The 22,247-nt window shown below is 43.7% G+C and overlaps 1 protein-coding gene across 4 annotated transcripts in view; it reads left to right on the top strand.

The window, feature by feature from the left end:
* Window positions 1-22,247, top strand: part of ALS2CL (ALS2 C-terminal like) — a 2,758,770-nt gene that overhangs the window by 842,341 nt on the left and 1,894,182 nt on the right. For all 4 annotated transcript variants that reach the window (XM_044065874.1, XM_044065873.1, XM_044065871.1 and 1 more), the window contains one exon: window positions 5,381-5,506. In XM_044065874.1, coding sequence (XP_043921809.1) covers window positions 5,381-5,506 — 126 coding nt within the window. The remainder of the gene's footprint in view (window positions 1-5,380; window positions 5,507-22,247) is intronic.

Raw genomic sequence — 22,247 nt, 5'->3', positions numbered from 1 at the left:
ACAAATTGCTGCAAACTAGACTTACATTAGTGGATGAAGCCAGAAGAGAACCTATGGAGTCGACCTTTCTTCCCTTCTCAGCCCAAAGCCATAGTGACCACAGATGCCTCCCTGATCGGGTGGGAGGTGGCACTACCAGGGAAAGACTGTCTAAGGCACTTGGTCATCCATAGAGGCCAATCTGCATATGAATTTTCTAGAAATGAGGGTGGTGCTCCTAACATTGCAAGCATTTCAGTCTGCTCTCCCTTCACAAACAATTGCCATCCAGTCCGACAACATGTCAGTAGTAGAAGAAATAACCTGTAATTCACCACGAGCAGGCTAAGTAGAATGTAAAATCAGCTTTATTAGGTAAGCGCTTTCGCGTATCAAAAGATACGCTTCCTCAGACCATGAATTAAAACATTACTGTGAACTCCTTTTATACAGAACAGCATCATCATCAATAGAATCATGAGCAATAAATTAATTAAGCAATAAATCAATTAACCAAAAATTGATGATATTAGATTCCTTCAAGTGGAAATGTCATGAAAGTATTCATTTCTAAACGGACATATGCATAGATGTATTATTTAAACGATTAAATAAGTAAATATGAATATCAAGTAAATATTAAATATAAAATTCTTTAAAATTATATTATGCTAGTGTTTCAACATTTCTATGTATATATATATGTACATGTCTAAGTTAAAAAACTTTGCTGTGTATAACATAGGATTTCTCAATATTGAAACCTAAGATCTAGCACCTGAATTTAACCATATATAAATGGATATCAATATTAAGTATTAAATATTAAATAGACAAGATAAATATAATAAATATGGAAGAAAAACATTATATCTGAAAATACATAAATTGCTAAAATGTCAAACACTACAAAAATGAAAAATGTAAAATGCAAAGCATTCCTGGCTAGACAACTAGAAACATCATACGAATCAGTGGACTTTCTTGATGTAACTTTGTTTATTGAAAAAGGCAAACTTATATCAAAGTTACATAGAAAATCATGTTGGAAAAATACAATATTACGATTCGACAATATGCATCCACGACATATTTTTAATGGCATTGTAAAAAGTCAGTTTAATAGATTGTCTAAACTTTGCAAAAATGACACTGATTTAATGACAGAAGCAAATAAAATGGAAGATATATTCCTTGAAAGAGGTTACAATAAAGTAACTGTGAGACAAATCAGAACGCAAACACTAAAAGATTTGAATATTAATAGAAATATCATAGCACATAAGCCAACCCACAACATACCCACTGTAAGTGACTATAGCTATACTAATAGAAACGGAGGAGAAAAGGTCAGGTTTTTAACCACATATTCTAATGATATTCATAACATAAAGAAGATTATCATTAACAACTGGCACGTCCTGACTATTGATGAAGAGACACAAAATAGAGTTGGAAAGTTCCCTTTATTTACATTTAGGAATAATAAAAACTTGAAACGGCTCTTATGTGCCAACTCAGGAGTAGTCAATATTAACACTAACACATTTTCTGATAAAATAGGCACATTTCCTTGCCATCATTGTAATTATTGTAAACACATCTCTCAGAATCAGGTTTTTAAACATCCTGTAATAGATGGCCTTTCCTTAACTCCAAAGCTTTATGCCTCATGTAACACCACAGGCCTAATCTATTTAGCAACCTGTACCTTATGTTCCAGTTTTTATATTGGGATGACCAAGAGAAAATTAAAAGATAGGATATACAACCATCTTTACGACATTAAGCGTGGTAATGAATTAAATGCTCTAGCCATGCACATCAAACTCTGTCCTGGTCATTCTTTTGTGTTTAAAGCACTACAAATTGTTAAACAGAACTCAAGAGGAGGAAGACTATATGCTACTACTTGAGCAAATAGAATTATATTGGATATTTAAACTCAAGGCACACATTTCACCGGGCCTTAACAGTTATATAACACTCAGATCTCATCTTAAATTACGGAGATGAATAATAATAATACAAAAAACATCCAATCTCTCATTAAGCAATGACGGAAACAGTTAGTCAAACAATATATCATTTAATGCATTATATATTTGCTTTTGTATAATAAGTCCTTCTTCGATATATTATGATAATAATAGCCTACTACATAATGTTTTATATTATACTTACATAATTTATTATATAGTTGTCTAGCCAGGAATGCTTTGCATTTTACATTTTTCATTTTTGTAGTGTTTGACATTTTAGCAATTTATGTATTTTCAGATATAATGTTTTTCTTCCATATTTATTATATTTATCTTGTCTATTTAATATTTAATACTTAATATTGATATCCATTTATATATGGTTAAATTCAGGTGCTAGATCTTAGGTTTCAATATTGAGAAATCCTATGTTATACACAGCAAAGTTTTTTAACTTAGACATGTACATATATATATACATAGAAATGTTGAAACACTAGCATAATATAATTTTAAAGAATTTTATATTTAATATTTACTTGATATTCATATTTACTTATTTAATCGTTTAAATAATACATCTATGCATATGTCCATTTAGAAATGAATACTTTCATGACATTTCCACTTGAAGGAATCTAATATCATCAATTTTTGGTTAATTGATTTATTGCTTAATTAATTTATTGCTCATGATTCTATTGATGATGATGCTGTTCTGTATAAAAGGAGTTCACAGTAATGTTTTAATTCATGGTCTGAGGAAGCGTATCTTTTGATACGCGAAAGCGCTTACCTAATAAAGCTGATTTTACATTCTACTTAGCCTGCTCGTGGTGAATTCCAGGTTATTTCTTCTACAATATTTATCCTTCTTTCATACCTGGATTCTTCAGTTGGAGCATCTCATTTTTTGTCAACATGTCAGTAGTCTAGTACATCAGCAAATAAGTTGGAACCAAGTCCTACCCGTTGTGTCGAGAGGCCATGAGAATTTGGCAATGGGCGATTGCTTTCAATTGCTTTCTGATAGCAATGCACATTCCCGTGAACTCCAACGTGATTGCAGACAAGTTGAGCAGATGCATTCTGTTGCCTCAGGAGTGGTCCCTCAATTCTGTAATAGCGAAGACTATTTTCAGTCACGGGGGCCAGCCTTGCTGCAGTCTATTTGCATCTCCCTCCAACCACAAATGCAGCAGCTACTTTGCCCTAATTCCCCTGAAGGGGGAGCCCTCAAGGGCCCCCCTTGTACACAATTGGCACACGGGACTTCTTTATGCCTACCCACCAATACCACTGATTCCCCAGTTTTTAATGAAGGCCCATTGGTTGAAAATCAGAGTGATCCTCATTGCTCCCTACTGGCCATAACAAATCTGATTCCCCTTCCTTTGGCCTCAGCTACTACAGCAACCTTGGATTCTGGATCCAATTCCAAAACTGCTGTCACATCCACAGGGATTGACATATCCAAATTTGTCGAACCTCAGGCTGACAGCTTGGTTCCTCCACTTCCAGTGATTGCCAGGCAAAATAACTTATCCTCCCCTGTCCTCATCATCCTTCTGGCTTCCCATAAACCTTCTACCAGAAAGCTTTACCTCAGCAAATAGAAGAGATTCATTATGTGGTCTCACGAAAAAGGGATAGACCCTTTCTCAGCACCAGTACCGGTTTCAGATTACCTGTCTAATCTCCTTCAATCAGGAGCTGCGGCTTCTTCAAGTAGAGTGCACCTTGCAGCAATCTCTAATTTCCAAAATGAGTTTCAAGACTCATCTTTAATCACTCACCGTCTCTGTAAAAACATTTTGAAGGGAGTTTTGCACATTAGACCCCCCCCCTTCAAACAACCCATTGAACCATGGAATTTAACATTGGTTTTACAAGCCTTGACTCCTCCCCCCTTTGAATTTGCTGCCAATTGTGACCTAAATTTTTTTATCTTGGAAAACCTTATTCTTAGTGGCCATTACTTCAATGAGGCGATTTTCTGAGTTACAGGCATTATCTATTAAATGTCCCTACATGATCTTCCATAAGGACAGAGTATCACTACGGACTAATCCCTACTTTTTACCTAATGTTATCTCTAATTTGACAATTAATTAAAAGATTGATCTACCAGTCTTCTTTCCAAATTTCTCAAATAAAGGAGAGTATACATTACATTTGCTTGATGTGCACAGACAACTCTGTTTTTATCTTGACAGATCTAAATCCATAAAAATGTTTGACCAATTATTCATGTCATGCTCAGGCCCAAAACAGGAAAAAAACTGTTTCCAAAGTAAAATTGTCTAAATAGTTGAGGGATTACATTTCTTTTACTCATCAGCGAAGCAAAGTTTCTTTACCTTCTAAAATCAAAGCACATTCCACAAGATCAGTTGCATCATCTGTTGCTTTCCATGCGAGAGCATCCAAAGATGACATTTGTGCTACAGCAACGTAGCATCTCCTCATATCTTTATCACTCATTACAAATTAGATATGGTCTCCAGGGGAAGAGCATCCTTTGGTTCACTGGTACTCAGGAATATTCTTCCATAGGGCCTCCCAGGAAACAAGGTAGCTAGGGACCCTGTCCCATCGGTAAGGAATGAATGAAGATTAAGAACATCAGATACAGAAGCTATGATCTTACTATAACGTTCCATCTTTGTTGATCTTCATTCATTATAACCCACCCACCATCCGGCTACGGAAGACTCTTGGGTGTTCAGCTATGGTCCTATCCTAGGATAAGGAAGTTGCTCAGAAAAAGCCTCTGCTTTTCTGTCTGTAATCTGTCCTTTATTTATGGGCAAATTTGATCTGAGGTAATATGGAGAGGAAAAGCTTAGCTTGAGAGTTTTTTGGCTGGCACAAGCTTGGTATAACGGCCGACTCGGTTCCGAGGAAGTAACCGACACCCATCGGTAATGAATGAAGATTAACAACACAGATGGAACGTTATGGTAAAAACATAACTTCTTTTTTATTGGTTGATTTTCTGTGTGCAGTGGATATTTTTACTTTTATTTTATCAAAAAAAAAATCACCTGCAATTCTTTCACGAGTGATTTTACAGTACTGACTGTATACCTTATCTGCCAGTCAGTGATGGACTACACCAGTCTTCCCTCCATCCCATTTCCTTGCAGATATATATATATATATATGCACACGCACACACACACACTTAAACAAAATGCTGCAAATTGTACCATTTCTTTTGAGGTTGTTCTACATCTTCTTAATATTAATACAACTGATTTAGTCAAATCAATTTCTGTTCTGAATATTCTCCATGTTTACAAACCCAAAACTTTCTAATGCTTAACACTAGGATTACAATTATGTTTATCTGTTTGTGGACAGGGTAATGTAAACCAAAATATTTCTGACCCTTTTGTTTTCCTTTTGCCTTTTAGGACACCTTATGCACTCCTGAGCGCAGGATCAATGAGGACAGTAAAACGATTCCAATAGCATTGAGCAGTGGGAAGTCAAGTGGGGACAGAATCTTGCTCTTTAATGACATTTTAGCAATCCTTCAGGTAAGTAATTGGGAGAGAAGTAAACAAATGTGAGGATATGCAGCAAATAGAATCATTCTGGAGTTGGAATATTGTGTTATATTTTCTCTGAGTGCAGCACTTCTTGAACACAAAATTATCATTACAGAGAATTTAACAAAAACTACTGGAATATAAAAATATTTATTTATTTATTTGCATTTGTTTACCTGTATGGTCCAGCTGGGCCAGAAGTGCCCACTTTCAGTGGAGTTCCGGGGAGAAAAGCTGCAGATATAAGACATTTCACATACAATACAGAATTTACATTAGTAAAGACATTTAGTACATATTGGCAGTTTATACAATTGATGAAAAAAACAGTACATAACTAATCATTCTCAAATCAAAGATGTTATACAAGCAGTACAGAGTATATACATGAGAACATTCTATACGAGTAGTTTTCAGCTAGCAAAATTTATATAGGACACTTCATGCAGTGGGTGCAAAGCAGATATAGGAATTAGAGACTGGGTACTTAAACTTTTCACACATTTAGGAGGTGTAATAGCTCAGCGATAGGCTATATGAGTCCTGTTGCAGGAATCAGCAAAGTTGGTGGATATTGTTGCAGATGTAAGTGGTGGTATGATATTAAGGTAGGCTGTGAGAGTACCTGAATGTCTCGCCTGGTTCAGTGGTAGGTCTATAACGGTTAGAAAGAGAAGGAAGTAGACAGGAGGGATCAATGGTAGGACAATGAGGGTTAGTAGAAGAGGAAAGTGGACAGGAGGGAGAGGCGGAGTAAGTAAAAAGACAGGTGGATGTGAAAGGAGGATGAATATTATGCACAAACTAGTAAGATTATATGCTGTGATTCAGTGAAGAATGTCATTTGCTTGTTGAAATGACTGTAAATGCACATGCAATGCCAATATAACATTTCTGGGTGAGTACAGATCTGATCCATAAAAAGTTGTTTCACTTTATTTGATATAAATGCTAATCTGAGGCTTTCCTTGAAACCTGGCTATATACGGCATATCGTGTCAGTTCTAGGAACTCATTTAAATGCATCTAGTTTAAGCAGGGGCACTTTTCATCTCCAGATATTTAACATTTAACATTGTGCCATTTGTCTATAGCTAAAGGGCAAGTTCAGTTCATTTGTTTATTGTGGGGTTTTTAAATGTATGTTATACCATTGGGAAGAGTAGTTTAGCAGTGAGTATAGAAAGAGTTACTAGGTTTTCTTAGACGCTTCTTTAGGTTTTCTAGAAATGTTTTGGTATTTGGTTCATCTTAATTTTAAAAGAGATTGAGTTCTATAATTTAGATGTAAATTGAATACAGAGAGGGTCTGTAGAGTGATTCAATTCGGCTATGTAAAAGATGTTGTTGTAGGGATCTTAGTGGCCTTCTTAGGTTATATGTTTGGACTAAAGTTTGTATTGTATAGTTTTTTATTTGAATTTCAGATTTTTATATCTAACCAAATTATTTTTGTAATGCTTGACAGTGATATATTTTGTTCTGAAGATTAGCTGCAAATTTCTGAAGTAGTTTCTTTATTTGGTCTTCAACCTGTGAGTTACGGATCCGAGCCAGCAACTTTTACTAGCATCTGCTCCAAGCTCCTCCCCTTACCCATAATACACCTTCACTGCCTTCCATCCCCAGATCTCGTTTGCCGCGAATAGGTTATGCGTCATGATCTCTTGAGCTCCAACTTAGTCAAGTGGATAAAACCTTTTTAAATATCTTTTTTTCTTTCAAATTTGTTAGGTAGTGTTAGTATAGGTTCCCCATGCTCCTCCCCTCGCTTGTTGCATCGAGTTATAGAGTTTTAGGGTAGTTACAGCAGTTTGTATTGTTGTGTAGAACTTGCCCCCCTCGGTGTTTTCTGTGTAGTGTGGTGAAGTGGGTGTGTGTGTGTGTCAGTAAGAAAAGAAACTATTTTTTTCTTAAGGTTTCTTTCTTTGATAGTATGGCTGACAAGTCTATCTTCAAATGGTGCACTGAGTGTGGCCATAAATTATCTTCTGCGGATGGCCACACTCTGTGTGTTAGGTGCTTGGGCGTGGATAGGAAGGCCAAGTTGGCCCTGAAAGGCCGTTTTCCCCCTTCAGAGACTGTTTCCTCATCTCCAGTTTTGGTCATGCTGCTGTGGCCGCCTCTCCTTCCTCTCTTTTCCTGGCTTCTACTCCCTCCCAGGCTGGGGCTCAACCTCCTGTTCAGAAGCCTGTGGAAGCGGAGTGGAAAAGGGGCAGAGAGAAGGAGAGAGAGTCGAAGGCGAGGGAAAAGCAAAAGAGATTTCCGACCTCCCTTCACCTGTAAAAACGCTATGGGTCCATGACTCCCCTCGGCTCCAATCTCAGAGATTCTCCCTGGAACTGGACGAGACACATTCAGCTTCTAGGGCCTCGATGCCTGACCCACCAGGTCAGAGTCCGTGGCCTCGTTGCGGCCCACCCGGTCCTTGTCTGAGGTTGATCTGGATAAAATGATAAACAGGTTTATCCATACTCAGATTCAGATGGGGGTCTTGCCAGCCCCCTCCCTCAGGAGGGGGGAACACTCTCACCTTTTTCCAGCTGATATTTCCTTCTCTGATCCGACTTTTTGTTTCGGATTTGTGTTTGGATCAGAGGATGGCTTTGGTCAGGATGTCAGAGCCTATGGTACCTGCTTCCTCGATGCCAACAGCTTCCTTGAGCGTGTCTGATCTGACCAGCTTGGATCCAAGCCACTCTCGGAGCAGGAGCTTGGGTGTCTGATCCGAGGGAAGGGAACTTTTTTCATTGGCTCTGCCTTTGTCAGGCCAAGTTCCCTCCCTCGGAGCTCCGTCCACCTCAGGCCCGGCTCCGATTCTCTCATCAGACCCGGGGAGACTAGCCTCCTTATTGGTTTCTCAGGAGATTTGCTCTACTTCAGTGTTTGACGTGGTAGAAAGGTCTCTCTCTACTGGATCGAGACACCTGACTGCCCCCTCAGACCCCCTCGGCTCTGTCTACGGTCCCCATCGTTTTACCAGAGGGACAGCCCATACTCTAGGAGCCCCAGACGGTTTCCCCTGAGGAGCAAGTAGCTTGCGAGCTCCCCCCCCGGAGAGCCCCACCAGAGAGGTTACCTCACAAGCATACGTGGAAGAGGAGGCACATGGATTCCCCCGAGTCCCTCACCGAAGACACGGACTTGGATGATGGAGAAGGTTCCGCTAGTTCACCTCCCGAGGTTGTCTCCTTTGGAGACATCATGGAAATTCTGTGCCAACTGGGAGGTTGGTCTGCCCCCAAACATTCTTCTGATGAGTCCGTGTTCCTGGAGGCTTTTGGCATGGGCCCATCTACTTCCTGGATGTCCCCCTCCCGCGGATCCTTTGGTGGATCTGGTCACCTCGTGGACATGGAAGGAGCCAGGCACCATGGAACCTATCCCAAAAAGACCCGGCAAAATTTTAAGCCCCCCTGTAGACAGACCAACATGGAACAAGGGCACCACCGTAGATGCTATGGTGGTAGCAGCAGCCACTCAGAAGGAACTTGCTCAGGAGAGCTCCTCAGTTCATCCTCCTGACCGAGAGTCACAGATGATGGGCCACCTAGGGAAGCGGGTTTTCGCTTCAGCTACCTTTTTGATTAGGGCACTGAACTACCTGGCCCATGTCACCAGAGTCCAGCGTGACCTGGTAAAGAAACTGGAGGAGTCTCCCTCAAGTCCATGTTGCAGGAGGACAAGGCATCGTTTTCTGGGAGGACGGCCACTTTAAAAGCAGTCTCCAACATGTCCATGCAACTTCTCTCATATGCTATGGAAGGAGTGGCTAGGGAGTCTGGGTCCGGCGTGTCCATGAGGTGCAATGCCTGGCTCAGGTTATGTCAATTTTTGGAACCCATCAAGGTGTCCTAACGGCTCTACTCTCCTTGGTAAGACCATCAAAGAGACATTAGTGCAGAGTGAGAAGGACCGGAAGACACTGTTTACCATCTGGATCCGTTTCTTGAACCCTCAGAGGTCCTTTTCCCAGAATCAGAGTGGGCAAAAGAAGATGTGGTTTAGGAAGTCACAGTATTCCTGGGGCACTCAAGGCTCTTCTTCCCCCAGAGGCAGAGGGGGACAGAATGGACACTGGCCCAGAGGCAGAGGGGGTCTGAGGAATTTCGGGTCTCGAGAACCTTTCTTGGACAGACCTGGGGAGCAACCCTGAGGGGTTGCCCGACTGCTGTACTCTGGTGGCAGTCAGGGGAATGATTGTCCTTGCATCTAGGGGCATGGGAGTCCATAACAACAGACCGCTGGGTGCGTCAGATCATATTCAGAGGATACCATATCCCCTTCGTGAGTTTTCCCCAAATCTCCCAGACACCTCACGGACGTACCACCCACACAAAGGGAGGCAGCAGCACAGGAGATTTACAAGCTGCTAGAAAAACGAGCTATTAAAACCGTCCCCCCAGATCAGTCCGGATCGGGCTTCTACTCCAGGTTCTTTTTGGTGCCAAAGAGAATGGGGGACTTAAGGCCCATTCTGGACCTCTCTACCCTGAACCTGTCAGTTGCCAAAGAAAAGTTCCGGATGGTCACATTACAGTCCATCATGGCATACCTGCAAGAGAGCGAATGGATGTGCTCATTAGACCTCCAGGATGCTTACTATCACATAAAAATGCACAGAAACTCCAGGAGGTTCCTCTGCTTCCAGCTAGGAGTCGATCATTACCAATTTCGAGCCCTACCCTTTGGTCTCACCACAGCCCCCAGGTTGTTTAACAAAGTGATGGCAGTGGTAGTGCCTCACCTGAGGTCTATCCATACCTGGGCGATTAGCTCCTTACTGCTCCCACCAGTTGTCTACTCTCCCAAACCAGGGATTATTTCCGGACTCTTCCCCTGGGTTTGGGGATCACAATCAATGTATCCAAATTTCTACTAGATCCTGTACAGGTGATAGAGTACATTGGTGCCAGGGTAGATACTCTTCAGTGCAAAATCTTCCTGACCTCGGAGAGAGTTCAAAACGTGAGGATGCAATTCTCCCTGATCTACCATTCTCATTTCCCAACAGCAGAATCGGTATTGAGGGCCTTAGGCTTGATGGTGGCGACCATAACTCTTCTTTCGTGTGCCCGGTTACACATGCAAATTCTACAGTGGACTCTAGCTGTACAATGGTCCCTGTTGGAACTGCCATTGGCATATCCTATTCATCTCAGTCGAGTCTGTCGGTCGTCCCACATATGGTGGATGTGCTCTTCGGATGTTTTGGAGGGACGACCCTTTCTTCTATCCCCGGCCCAAGCCACAGTGACCACAGATGCCTGCCAACTCGGGTGGGGGGGGGCATTGTTCGGGTAGGACAGTCAAAGGCCTGTGGTCCCCCATAGAGACCAACTTACACATAAATATCCTAGAGATGAGGGCGGTCCTTCTAGCGTTGCAGGCCCTTCATGCCTTCTTTCCTCTGGGAACGATTGCAGTTCAGTCATGCAATATGTCAGTGGTCTGGTGTATCAGCAAACAGGGAGGGACCAGATCTTACCCCCTTTGTTGCGAGGCCATGAAACTGTGGGAATGGGCAATCGCCACCAGTCGCTTTCTCATCGCAATGCACATCCCGGGATGGTCCAACATCCTAGCGGACAGGCTAAGTCGGACCATTCTGATGCCTTATGAGTGGTCTCTGAATCTGTTAGTAGCGGAACAGATCTTCAGCGAATGGGGTCAACCTTGCTGCGATCTCTTCATATCTCCTTCCAACACGAAGTGCAGCGAGTTTTTTGCTCGGAACCCCCTGCCAAGGGGAGTCCCCTAGAGATGCTCTAGTTCATGCTTGGCCTCCCGGTCTTCTGTATGCTTACCCACCCAGTACCTGTTATTCGGAGGTTTCTACAGAAAGCTTGTAAAATGGGAGCAAAGTGATCCACATTGCCTCATTCTGGCCTCGCCAGGTATGGTTTCCCTTCCTTTGGTCTCACCTTCTGGCTCCGCCTTGGATCCTAGATCCCATTTGGGATCTAATTTCACACCCTTCAGGGATGTCTCATATGAATCTGGACAGTCTGAAGCTCATAGCTTGGCTGCTCCAGTTCCTGTGATTGCTAGGACTCCTGGACTGTCCTTCGCAGTTAGATCTATTCTGGTGGCTGCTCATAAGTCTTCGACCAGGAAGGTTTATTGCAGCAAGTGGAAACTGTTTTCTTTTTGGGCCTCTCAAAGGAGTTTAGATCCTTTCACGGCTTCTGTTTCTGCCATTCTTGATTTTCTAGCTGATATTTTTCAACAGAGAGCTAATTCTTCTACTGTCAAGGTTCAGTTGGCTGCCATCTCTCATTTTCATGTGGGTGAGAATTCTGCCTCTTTAGCCTCTTCCAGACTGTGTAAAGTCTTTATTAAAGGCACCTTTTTGTTACGGCCCCCAGTCAAAGATCCTGTTCCCCCCGTGGGACCTTACTATGGTTCTCCAAGCTTTGGTCGCTCTGCCTTTTGAGCCTGCCGCAACTGCAGATCTAAAATTTTTATCTTGGAAAACAAATTTTCTGGTGGCTACTACCTCTGCCAAAAGGGTTTCAGAATTACAGGCCTTGCCCATCAACGTTCCTTACATGATTTTTCACAAAGATAGATGTTATGTGATCCTATCTCGCCTACATTCTGACTGATGGGTTCGGAGCCGATCCCTCGGCTCCGACTCGGCACGCTTATGCCAAAGAGCGAAGTCTCTTATTGGCTGAGCTTACTATATCCCAGGATGCACCACTACCAGTCCCCCAGATCTCATTTGCCGCTAACTAGCAAAGACGTGGTCTCGAGCTGGCTGAGCTAAGTAGTGTTTTTCACTAACTATTTCTGTCAGGAATTTTCTAATTCTATAACAAAAAGCTGTTTTAACAGCTATACCGTACTTTTGTGTGTGACTGGTATTTCTTGTGGAAAATTTTGTGTGTGGTTGTGTGTTTGTTCTGACTAGAGGCCCCCTTGAATTGAAGGGCCTTCCCTGTCAGTCAATTGTTTTTCAAATCCTTAGGGGTTCTAGGATCCCCTTTAGTTATTTTTCTGTAGTTGTCGGACTGTCAATCTTAATCGGCAACCGTAAGCTAATCATTGTAGTGACAGTCATTTAAAAAAAAAAAAAAAGTGTGTTTTTCTGTGATAGAGTTACTAAATTTGTTGCTATAATGTCTCAGGCTCCTAGGCCTTCGGGCTTTAAGAAGTGCACTAAGTGCAGTTTTAAAATGTCAATCACAGATGACCACTCTCTCTGTGTATATTGTTTGGGCGCCAAACATTTGCAGGAGTCCTGCAGCGTGTGTCACGCGTTTTCCTCGAGGGTCCTCCAAGAGAGGAAAAATAAACTTATTTTGAAAGGCCTTATAAAACCCTCTTTTGAAGAAGCATTAGCGTCCTCTCCTTCTCCTGCTAAAAAGAAAAGGGCGTCGGCTCCGACCAGTCCGTCGGACCCGACCGCCAAAAGACATAGGCAGGCTTCTCCTTCGGCTCCACGGACTTCGGAGCCGAGGGTGGAACGGTCTGCCTCGATGCCTCCAGTCTCGACTCCTCTGGGTTCGGAGCCGACGGCTGGGGCATCGAGAGGCGGGTCACCTTCATCGGCTCCACTGATCTCGGAGCTGATGAAGGTTGTCCGCTCAGACACTTCCTCCTCGGTGCCGAAGTCCTCTTCGGCACCGATGGAAATTGGTTTGGACACTCCTTCGGCGCCGATAGTTATCGAGTCGCCTCGGAGCCGGTCCCCTAGTCCCTTGGAGCCGTTGGAGAGACCTACTCGGACCCGTTCGGTCTCTTCCAGGTCATCGAGGATGTCAGATTCGGACATAGACAGGGTGCTCCAAAGACTGTTCCAGTCCCCAGTCTTTCAAAAATTTGTTTTGGCTCCGACCCAATTGGCTTCGGAGCCGATAGCCCACTCCATTGCCATTCCTCCTCCAACCGCTTCGGCTCCGTCGGAGCAGGTGCTGATGGAGCCAGTAGAGATCCTGGGGTCGGCTCCGACCCTTACTCCAACCCCGGCCTTCGGGTCCGAGTTTAGCACACGGACTTCTTCGGCTGGACCCGGGGGTGACGTTTCGGGACCAATGCTGTCGGTTCCGAGCCTCCCTCTCGGTGCTTGCCGGGACTTCCGTCTGCTATCATGGCTCGGGACCGGACCCTCCCAGGATTCTGGGGTCCGGCTTTCAGAGCTATGAGGAGTGCCTTGGCCAAGTCTTCTTCGGCCATCTCTATGGCTTTACCGGCACCTTCCTGGGCATGGAGACTGGGTCTTTGGCAGTTCCCCTGTCTCTAGGCAGCGGAGCCCGGGCCTGAGGTTACCCCACGGGGTTCCCTCCTCCTGAGGGTTCTTCGGAGTTGTCTTCGGAGGAGCCCCCAAGGAAGAGATTGTGCAAGAGGAAGCACGTGGACTCCCCCGACGAGTCTCTTACATCGGACACTGATCTTGATGATGCGGAGGGGTCCCCAAAGTCGTCCTCGGATGATGTCTCATTTGCAGACATTCTAGAGATCCTTAAGCAACGAGGCGGCTGGAATTCCAAACCCCCCTCCGCTGATGAGTCGGTGTTTCTCAAGGCCTTCGGGGCTCAGCCCTCTGCCTCCTGGGTGTCTCCACCCTTCGACGAGCTCCTGGATTTGGTTTGTCGGAGGGCGTGGGAACATCCAGATACTGTGGAACCAGTGCCTTCTCGCCCTAACAAATTTTTGTCTGCCCCACCCGAGAAGGAGTTCTTAACTAAAGACGTGGCTGTAGATGCCATGGTGGTGGCATCTGCTACCCAGCAGGACGTGGCAGAGGCTTCAACGTCCGTCCATCCTCCTAATAAGGAGTCTAGGAGCATGGACTGGTGCGGAAGCGCACCCTGACTTCAGCGGCCTTTACTCTGAGGTCCCTGAATTATTTGGCACATTTCACCAGACTACAGAGGGATCTGGTCAAGGAGCTCTCAGACTCCCTCTCAGGTAACCTACCTGAGCAGCTAGCCCAGTCGGTTAGCTCTCAGTTGGCTATCCTTAACTCGATTTCTAACTTGTCCATGAGGCTCATTTCATATGCGGCCGAAGGCGGGCAGAGCGGCAGGCACAGGCGTGGCTCTCGGAGACAAGCCTGGCTCCGTTTGTGTCATTTCGTGGAGGCTTTCAAGTCTTCCTTTGCCGACGCTCCCTTTGATGGGTCCTCTTTGTTTGGACCCAAGGTAAAGACACTTTTAGAGAGGGTGAGCAGGAGGGAAAGACTTTATCTGCCGTAGGAGCACGTTATTCCACTCCCTTTCGGCCTTATCCCAAGGCTAAAGAGGAGGGAAAATGTGGTTCCAAATCACAGAAATTCTTTCCCCAACAGCAGGAAGATTCCCCTTCCAGAGGCAGAGGCGGGAAATTTTTCTGGGAGACGCCGTCCCAGAGGCGGCAGAGGCCCCGCAACACTGGAGACCGCGAGTCCTTTCGTGGCTCTTCAGCCTCCCACACTTCATGAGGGATTGCCCGGCTGTGCTGCTCGAGCCAGTCGGGTGCCGTTGCCAAGCACCTAAAAGCCTGGGAGTCTATTACTCAGGACAGATGGGTGCTTCGGATTATTGCCGGAGGTTACACCATTCCCTTCACACACTCACCCCCACCGTCCATTAAAATCCCGGACCCACCACCCAGTCAAAGGGAAATTGCAGCCGTAGAAGCTTCAAAGCTGCTAGAAAAAGGAGTCATCCAACCGGTCCCCACAGACCAGATCGGATCCGGAAATTACTCAAGGTTCTTTTAGTGCCAAAAAAGACAGGGGACCTGAGACCCATTTTGGATCTCAGCAAACTAAACCAGTCCGTCATGAAGTCCAAATTCCGAATGGTCACTTTACAATCCATTCTCCCATTATTGGAGAAAGATGTTTGGATGTGCTCCATAGATCTCAAGGATGCCTATTATCACATACCGATACATCAGGCGTCCAGGAGGTATCTGCGCTTCAGCCTGGGAGACAGTCATTTCCAATTTTGTGCACTGCCCTTTGGTCTCACCACAGCCCCCAGGGTGTTCACCAAGTGTTTGGCAGTAGTGACTGCTCACCTGAGGAGTCTCGGATTCCAAGTGTTTCCCTATCTGGACGACTGGCTCCTGACTGCCACCACCAGGCATCTACTACTAGAAAACCTACAAGCCACCATCTCCCTGGGTGCTTCCCTGGGAATTACATTCAACTGGTCAAAGTCTGTCTTGCTGCCTTCTCAGCGCATAAGATTCGTAGGAGCAGAGATAGACTCAAAATTAATGCGAATCTTCCTTCCTACCGAAAGGATACAAACATTACAAGGTCAAGCCCGAGCCCTGCTTCTAAGATCCAAAGCCCCAGCCAGGATGGTCCTGCAACTTTTAGGTTCAATGTCTGCCACGGTTCTCCTAGTTCCTCTGGCAAGATTGCACATGAGGATTCTTCAGTGGCTGTTATCGACACAATGGTCTTTTCAGGATCTCCCCCTCAATCATCACATACTGATTACAGAAACGTGCAAATGGGACCTCCGCTGGTGGCTTCTGTCATCCAATCTGAATCAGGGAAGACCTTTTGTTATACCCCCTCCGGTGGCCACCTTGACAACGGATGCCTCCCAGACGGGGTGGGGGGGGGCATTGTCTGGGCAGGTCAGTTCAGGGTTCTTGGCTTCCAAACGAAACATTTCTCCATATCAATGTGTTGGAAATGAGGGCTGTACTTCTGTCCCTACAAGCCCTCCACAAGTTTCTCCCTCAAGGCATTATCGCTATCCACACAGACAACATGTTGGTGGTCTGGTATCTAAACAAACAAGGAGGGACCAGATCTTACCCCCTTTGCAGAGAGGCCATGAGGGTGTGGGAATGGGCAGTGGCTACCAACCGCTTCCTGGTAGCGACCCACATTCCAGGAAAATCCAATGTATTGGCAGACAGACTGAGCAGGACTATTCTCTCCTCACGAGTGGTCCCTGAAGCGAAACAGTAGCAGCTCAGATTTTCAAAGGTGGGGACTCCGTGCTGCGACCTTTTGCAACACCACGAAACACGAAGTGCAAAGGTTCTTTCCTTGACCAGCGTCAAGGGGAGGCAGCTACGGATGCTCTAGTCCAACCTTGGCCAACAGGACTGCTTTATGCTTTTCCTCCGGTTCCACTCCTCCCCAAAGTCATCCAGAAAGCTTCCCAATTGGGGTCCACAATGATTCTAATTGCTCCGTACTGGCCTCGTCTGGTATGGTTCCCCTACCTACAGAAATATACTCGGGACGGTCCTTGGTTTTTGGATCTAACTCCGGACCTTCTGGTTCATCAGTCGGGACAACAGCACCAGTCCCTTCACACTTTGAAATTAACAGCTTGGCTCCTCCACTTCCGACTTTAGTCAGAAATCACACATTGGACCCGGAAGTTATTCACATTTTATCTTCAGCCCACAAACCCACCACTAAGAAATTGTATCACAGTAAGTGGAAGAGGTTTGCTATCTGGGCTCAACTCAGAGGCTTAGACCCTATTACGGCCCCGATACCAGAGGTCTTGAAATTTTTAACATCCTTGTTTAATCAAGGATCTTCAGTCTCTACTATTAAAGTCCAACTAGCAGCTATCTCCAAATTTCACGAATCCATAGACCCACCGTTGATGAGTAGCAGATTATGTAAAACTTTCATAAAAGGTGCTGTGCTTTTAAGACCCCCAGTTTTTCATCCTGCACCTCCGTGGGATCTTGATTTGGTACTTCGTGCCTTAACATCTTCTCCCTTTGAACCGGCTGCTACATGTGAGTTGAAATATCTGTCTTGGAAAACTGCCTTCTTAATTGCAATTACCTCTGCAAGAAGAGTTTCAGAACTTCAAGCCCTAGCTATCAAACCACCGTACTTGATTTTTCACAAGAATAGAGTATCACTTAGGCCTAATCCATCTTTTGTTCCAAAAGTTTGTTCTAATCTCTGTCTCCAACAATCTCTAGAGCTACCAGTTTTCTTTCCAAAATTTTCAAACAAAGCGGAATACACCTTGCATAAGTTGGATGTTCACAGGCAATTGCGCTTCTATCTAGACAGGACTCAACAAATTCGAAAAACAGACCAATTGTTTGTGTCCTTTTCAGATAATAAACTGGGTCAAACCATCACTAAAGCTACTATTGCCAAATGGATTAGAGATTGCATAACTCAGGCTTATTCCTCTTCAAATAAGCAACTTACAACATCTGTCAAAGCTCACTCTACTAGAGCTATGGCTACCTCTATTGCATTTCATTCCAAGCTCGCTATTTCTGAGATTTGTGCTGCGGCTACTTGGTCCAACCCGCACACTTTCATTTCCCACTATAAATTGGATGTGGCATCTAAAGGGCGAGCATCATTTGGTTCCACGGTACTCAGGAGTGTTTTCCAGTGAGCCACCCAGGATTCAGGTGCTAGGGACGCTGTCCCATCAGTCAGAATGTAGGCGAGATAGGATCACATAACATCTTTTAGTTATGTACTCACCATAACTTCAGATGTTTGGGATCCATCTCGCCTACATTCCTAATACCCACCCTCCTTCCCCCTGCCTTGGAGATCAGAAGAGATTGAACGGTTTGAGTTCTACTGTTTTTATCTTGTTTCATCTGGCGATGTTATATAAGCGGTGCGTGCGTGTGTGCATGTATGCGGACAAACTAGATCTGGGGGACTGGTAGTGGTGCATCCTGGGATATAGTAAGCTCAGCCAATAAGAGACTTCGCTCTTTGGCATAAGCGTGCCGAGTCGGAGCCGAGGGATCGGCTCCGAACCCATCAGTCAGAATGTAGGCGAGATGGATCCCAAACATCTGAAGTTATGGTGAGTACATAACTAAAAGTTTTTTTTCTTGAAACCAATCCATCTTTTCTTCCTAAATTGGCATCACCAGTCAATATTAATCAGACCATCAATTTGCCTTTGTTTTTTCTCAACTTTACTAACAAAATGGAATACAAACTCCACCTTTTGGATGTTCATAGACAATTACAATTCTATTTACACAGGACAAAAAATTTCCGTAAATCTGATCAGTTGTATGTATCCTTCTATAAACCCTTTTTGGGGAAACCTATCTACAAGGTCACTGTTGCTAGATGAATCTCTTCATGCATCCTTCAGGTCTGTAAGGACAGAGGCATGTCTCCTCCAGGTCAGGTGAAAGCTCATTCCACTAGGTCCATGGCTACTTCTGCGGCCTTTTGGTCTAGTGTGTCTTTGGATGATATTTGTTCTGCAGTTACTTGGTCCTCATCTCATACATTTATTTCTCTTTACAAATTGGATTTGACTTCCAGAAGGAGAGCATCCTTTGGTTCCGCGGTGCTCCGGAATATCCTTCCATGAGGGCCTCCCATGAGTTTAGTAGCTGGGGACTCTGTCCCATAGGTTGAAGACCAAATGAAGTAAACTACTTCAGATAAAGAAGTTATGTACTCACCATAATGTTCCATCTGAGTAGTTGTACTTCATTTGTCTTCATTCATCCATCCCTCCCTCCTTCCCCCGGACCTTGACATATGATCACCCTTACATGCTGCAGTATAGGTCACAAGTAATTTTTCAGATTGGGTTATCAGTATATGTTCAGCAAAGTCGATCGGGGGATGGAAGGCAGTGGAGGTGTATTATGGGTAAGGGGAGGAGTTTGGAGCTCGGAGCAGATGCTAGTAAAAGTTGCCGGCTCTGATCCAATATGGATCCGTAACTCACAGGTTGAAGACAAATGAAGTACAACTACTTAGATGGAACGTTATGGTGAGTACATAACTTCTTCTTTTTTTTTTTTTATTATTATAGGTTTGCACACTCTTACGAAAGTGAGTTTTTGTACGTTAGTACTAATGACACACACAAAAGGCTTACAGGTCAGGTGCTCTACTGGTTCCAAACATGCCTGCTGTATTATGTATTTACGTAACACCCAGTCTTCTTGTTAGCTTTTGGTATGACTGACTTAATGTGTAGGTCAAACTAGATTTTGATCTATGATTAGACCTAGAACCTTTGCTTGAGATACCTGTTCTTTGGTGATGTGTTTTAGTGATGCAGTTAAGTCTGTTATTTGGTATTGAGTGGTAGCCAAGTAAATAGGATTAGTTTAGTGTTTTGCATTTGGAAGTGAATGAGAATCTCTTGCAGTTTCTCAGTCTTGTGAAAGGCATATGTAATAGTATGAAGTTAGCGTACTGTATTTGCAGAGCATATAATTTTTGAGTCATCTGCCTGTTTTACTAAGTATGCTTTAGTTAGACTTTGATATGCATCTCTGATAATGTTAAATAACAGTGGACCTAGGATGGATTCTTGAGGTACTCCTACAATTGTAGGTTGAAAGGAGGAGTGTGTTTATTGTTATAGCACACATTGTTTGTCCTGTGCTAATAACTTGTAAGCCAGTCTATAGTTCTCTTATTGATATCTAGACTTGCAAATCTTTTTAGTAACATTTGATGTGAGACCGTATCAAAGAAGTTTTAATAAGTATAGGAAGAGAGAAGCAACTAGGTGACCTTGGTTTCTTTTGTGATTGATCATTTCTAGAAGACTAAGTAGCACAATATTATTTATTTATTTATATTTGTTGACCGGGAGTGTCCGGCTGGACGTAGGTCCATTTTCAGTGGAGGCCCGAGGAGAAAAGCTCCACAGTTAAAACAGACAGTAGTTACATTGGATTACATAGCAATTAACAATTTACATGGCAATTATTACAACATATTTACAGATGAAGAACATAGTACATCAGTAGACAACTAGAATCTATCTGTGAAGTACATAACAGACATTAACAAATGTTATAATAAGAAGTTCCTGCTGTATAATAAGTACTAGGCTTATGAGCATCTGAGCTTGCTATAATCAAGGTAGTTAGTGGAGTGGAAAGAAAGGTAGTGGTTGGATGGAGTGGGTGATATTAGAGTGGGAGTTGCAAGGGCATAGCCAGCATGTTTTTAGGTGTGCTTTTAGTAAAGTTTTGAAGTGGGTGCATGATGGTATGGAGGTAATTGTGGGTGGGAGTTCCATAATTTGGTTATGGCGCAAGAGAATAGTGCTTCACCAGCAGAGTTATTGGCTTTAGTGATCTGCAAGTGATTTTTGTTGCTGGATCTTAGTGGTCTGGTGGTGCGATAGGGTTGGAGTAGATTCTGGAGGGATGGGACATTTAGTGGATGGTTTGCTAGTTTGTGGGCGAGTGAGAGTTGATACCATTGAAGGAGGTGAGGGAGTTCAAGCCAGCCCATTTCAGCAAGTGAGAGACAGTGGTGACTATGGTAGGATGCCCCTGTGGCAAATTTGGCGATTTTGTTGTAGCAGGTCTCTAGCTTGTTTAGATCGCATTGCCTTAGGTTGGTATATATTGGAGAGGCATAAAGTAGGGTAGAGATAAGGTGGGAATTAGCTATTGAAATCTTTGCTGCTTCGGTGAGAAGTTGCTTATTTCTGTATAATGCTCCTAGTTTTTTGTGGACTTTTTTAAACGTCATGGATATGTGAATGTCAAATTTTAGTTTGTCTATTTCCACTCCTAGCAATTTGGTGTGTTCAGTTGGGTATATAGTGGCGTTGTCTTTTGCTGTGATGTTAAAGTGAGAGTTGTACTGAGTATGTTTGGTGGGTTGGAAGACGAGTAGTTTAGTTTTGTTTGGGTTGAGTATTAATTGGGAATCGGATAGCCAAGTTTCAACAGAGGAAAAGGCTTCCTGTGTGACTTTTTGCAGTTTGGGTAGGGACTGGGCTGAGCAGATGATGGTTGAGTCATCTGCGTATTGTATGAGTGTGCCATGTTTGGTGGCAGAGGCTAGACTATTGGTGAAAACAGAGAAGAGTAGGGGTCCAAGGATGGATCCTTGGGGGGAGCCCCTATGGAGACAGGTAGTTGGGGAGATATGTCATTCTGCCAGACAACGGATTGTTGGCGGTCAGACAGGTAACTCTGAAACCAGTTGGTGACTGATTGTGAGAAGGATAGGTTATTGAGGACAGAGATACGTTGTTTGTGTGGACCATGTCAAATGCTTTAGATATGTCTGGGAAAGTAGCAGAGGAGAGATAGCCATTGTTTTTATGCTGAAGGATAGTGTTAGTAAAGGAGAGTAAGGCAGTGGTGGTGCTATGGTTTGGTCGGAAACCATGCTGAGTATTGGAAAAGAGGTTGTTAGTAAGGAGGTAGTCTGAGACCTGAGAGTGTATGCATCTCTCTAGTATTTTGGAGAGTGGAGAGAGAATAGCTATGGGGCTGTAATTGGTTAGTTCTGTGGAGGGTCTGCCTTTGTGGAGGGGAATTATATGTGATACTTTCTACAGTGTGGGAACGTAACTTTCTGACATAGATCGGTTAATCAAGATGGATACTGGGTAGGCCAGAGCATCAGCTGCGATTTGTAGGTATTCACTTGGGAGGTTGTCTGCTGCTAATTTGGTGTGCTTAAGTTTAGTTAAGAGTTTTTTTATGTTGGAGGTAGGTACAGGAGAAAAAGAGAAGGCAGTGGGGAGATTACTAGTTGAAGGTGTGGGTTGGAGGGGAAGGGGGTTGTGTTGTTTAGCTAGTGATAATATGGTTTGTGTGACGTGTGTGTTGAATGAGGTAGCAATATTTTCTGAGTTATACAAATATATTTGTGCTATATCCTCTAGAGATACTCTACTGAATGAAACAAAGTAGCTTATTTTTTTAACTAGTTGGGAATTTGTAAATGCTTTTTTCAAATATGTTTTGTATGGCTGTAGGTCTGTATTTTAATATTCCTACTGAGTTTCCACTTTCATGACCAGAA

The sequence above is a fragment of the Protopterus annectens genome, chromosome 3.part0 (genome assembly GCF_019279795.1).
Source record: "Protopterus annectens isolate FY-2018-M chromosome 3.part0, PAN1.0, whole genome shotgun sequence".
Classification (NCBI taxonomy): Eukaryota; Metazoa; Chordata; order Ceratodontiformes; family Protopteridae; genus Protopterus; species Protopterus annectens.
Note: the sequence above shows the minus strand (reverse complement) of the source record. Positions and strands in the feature narration are given on the sequence as shown.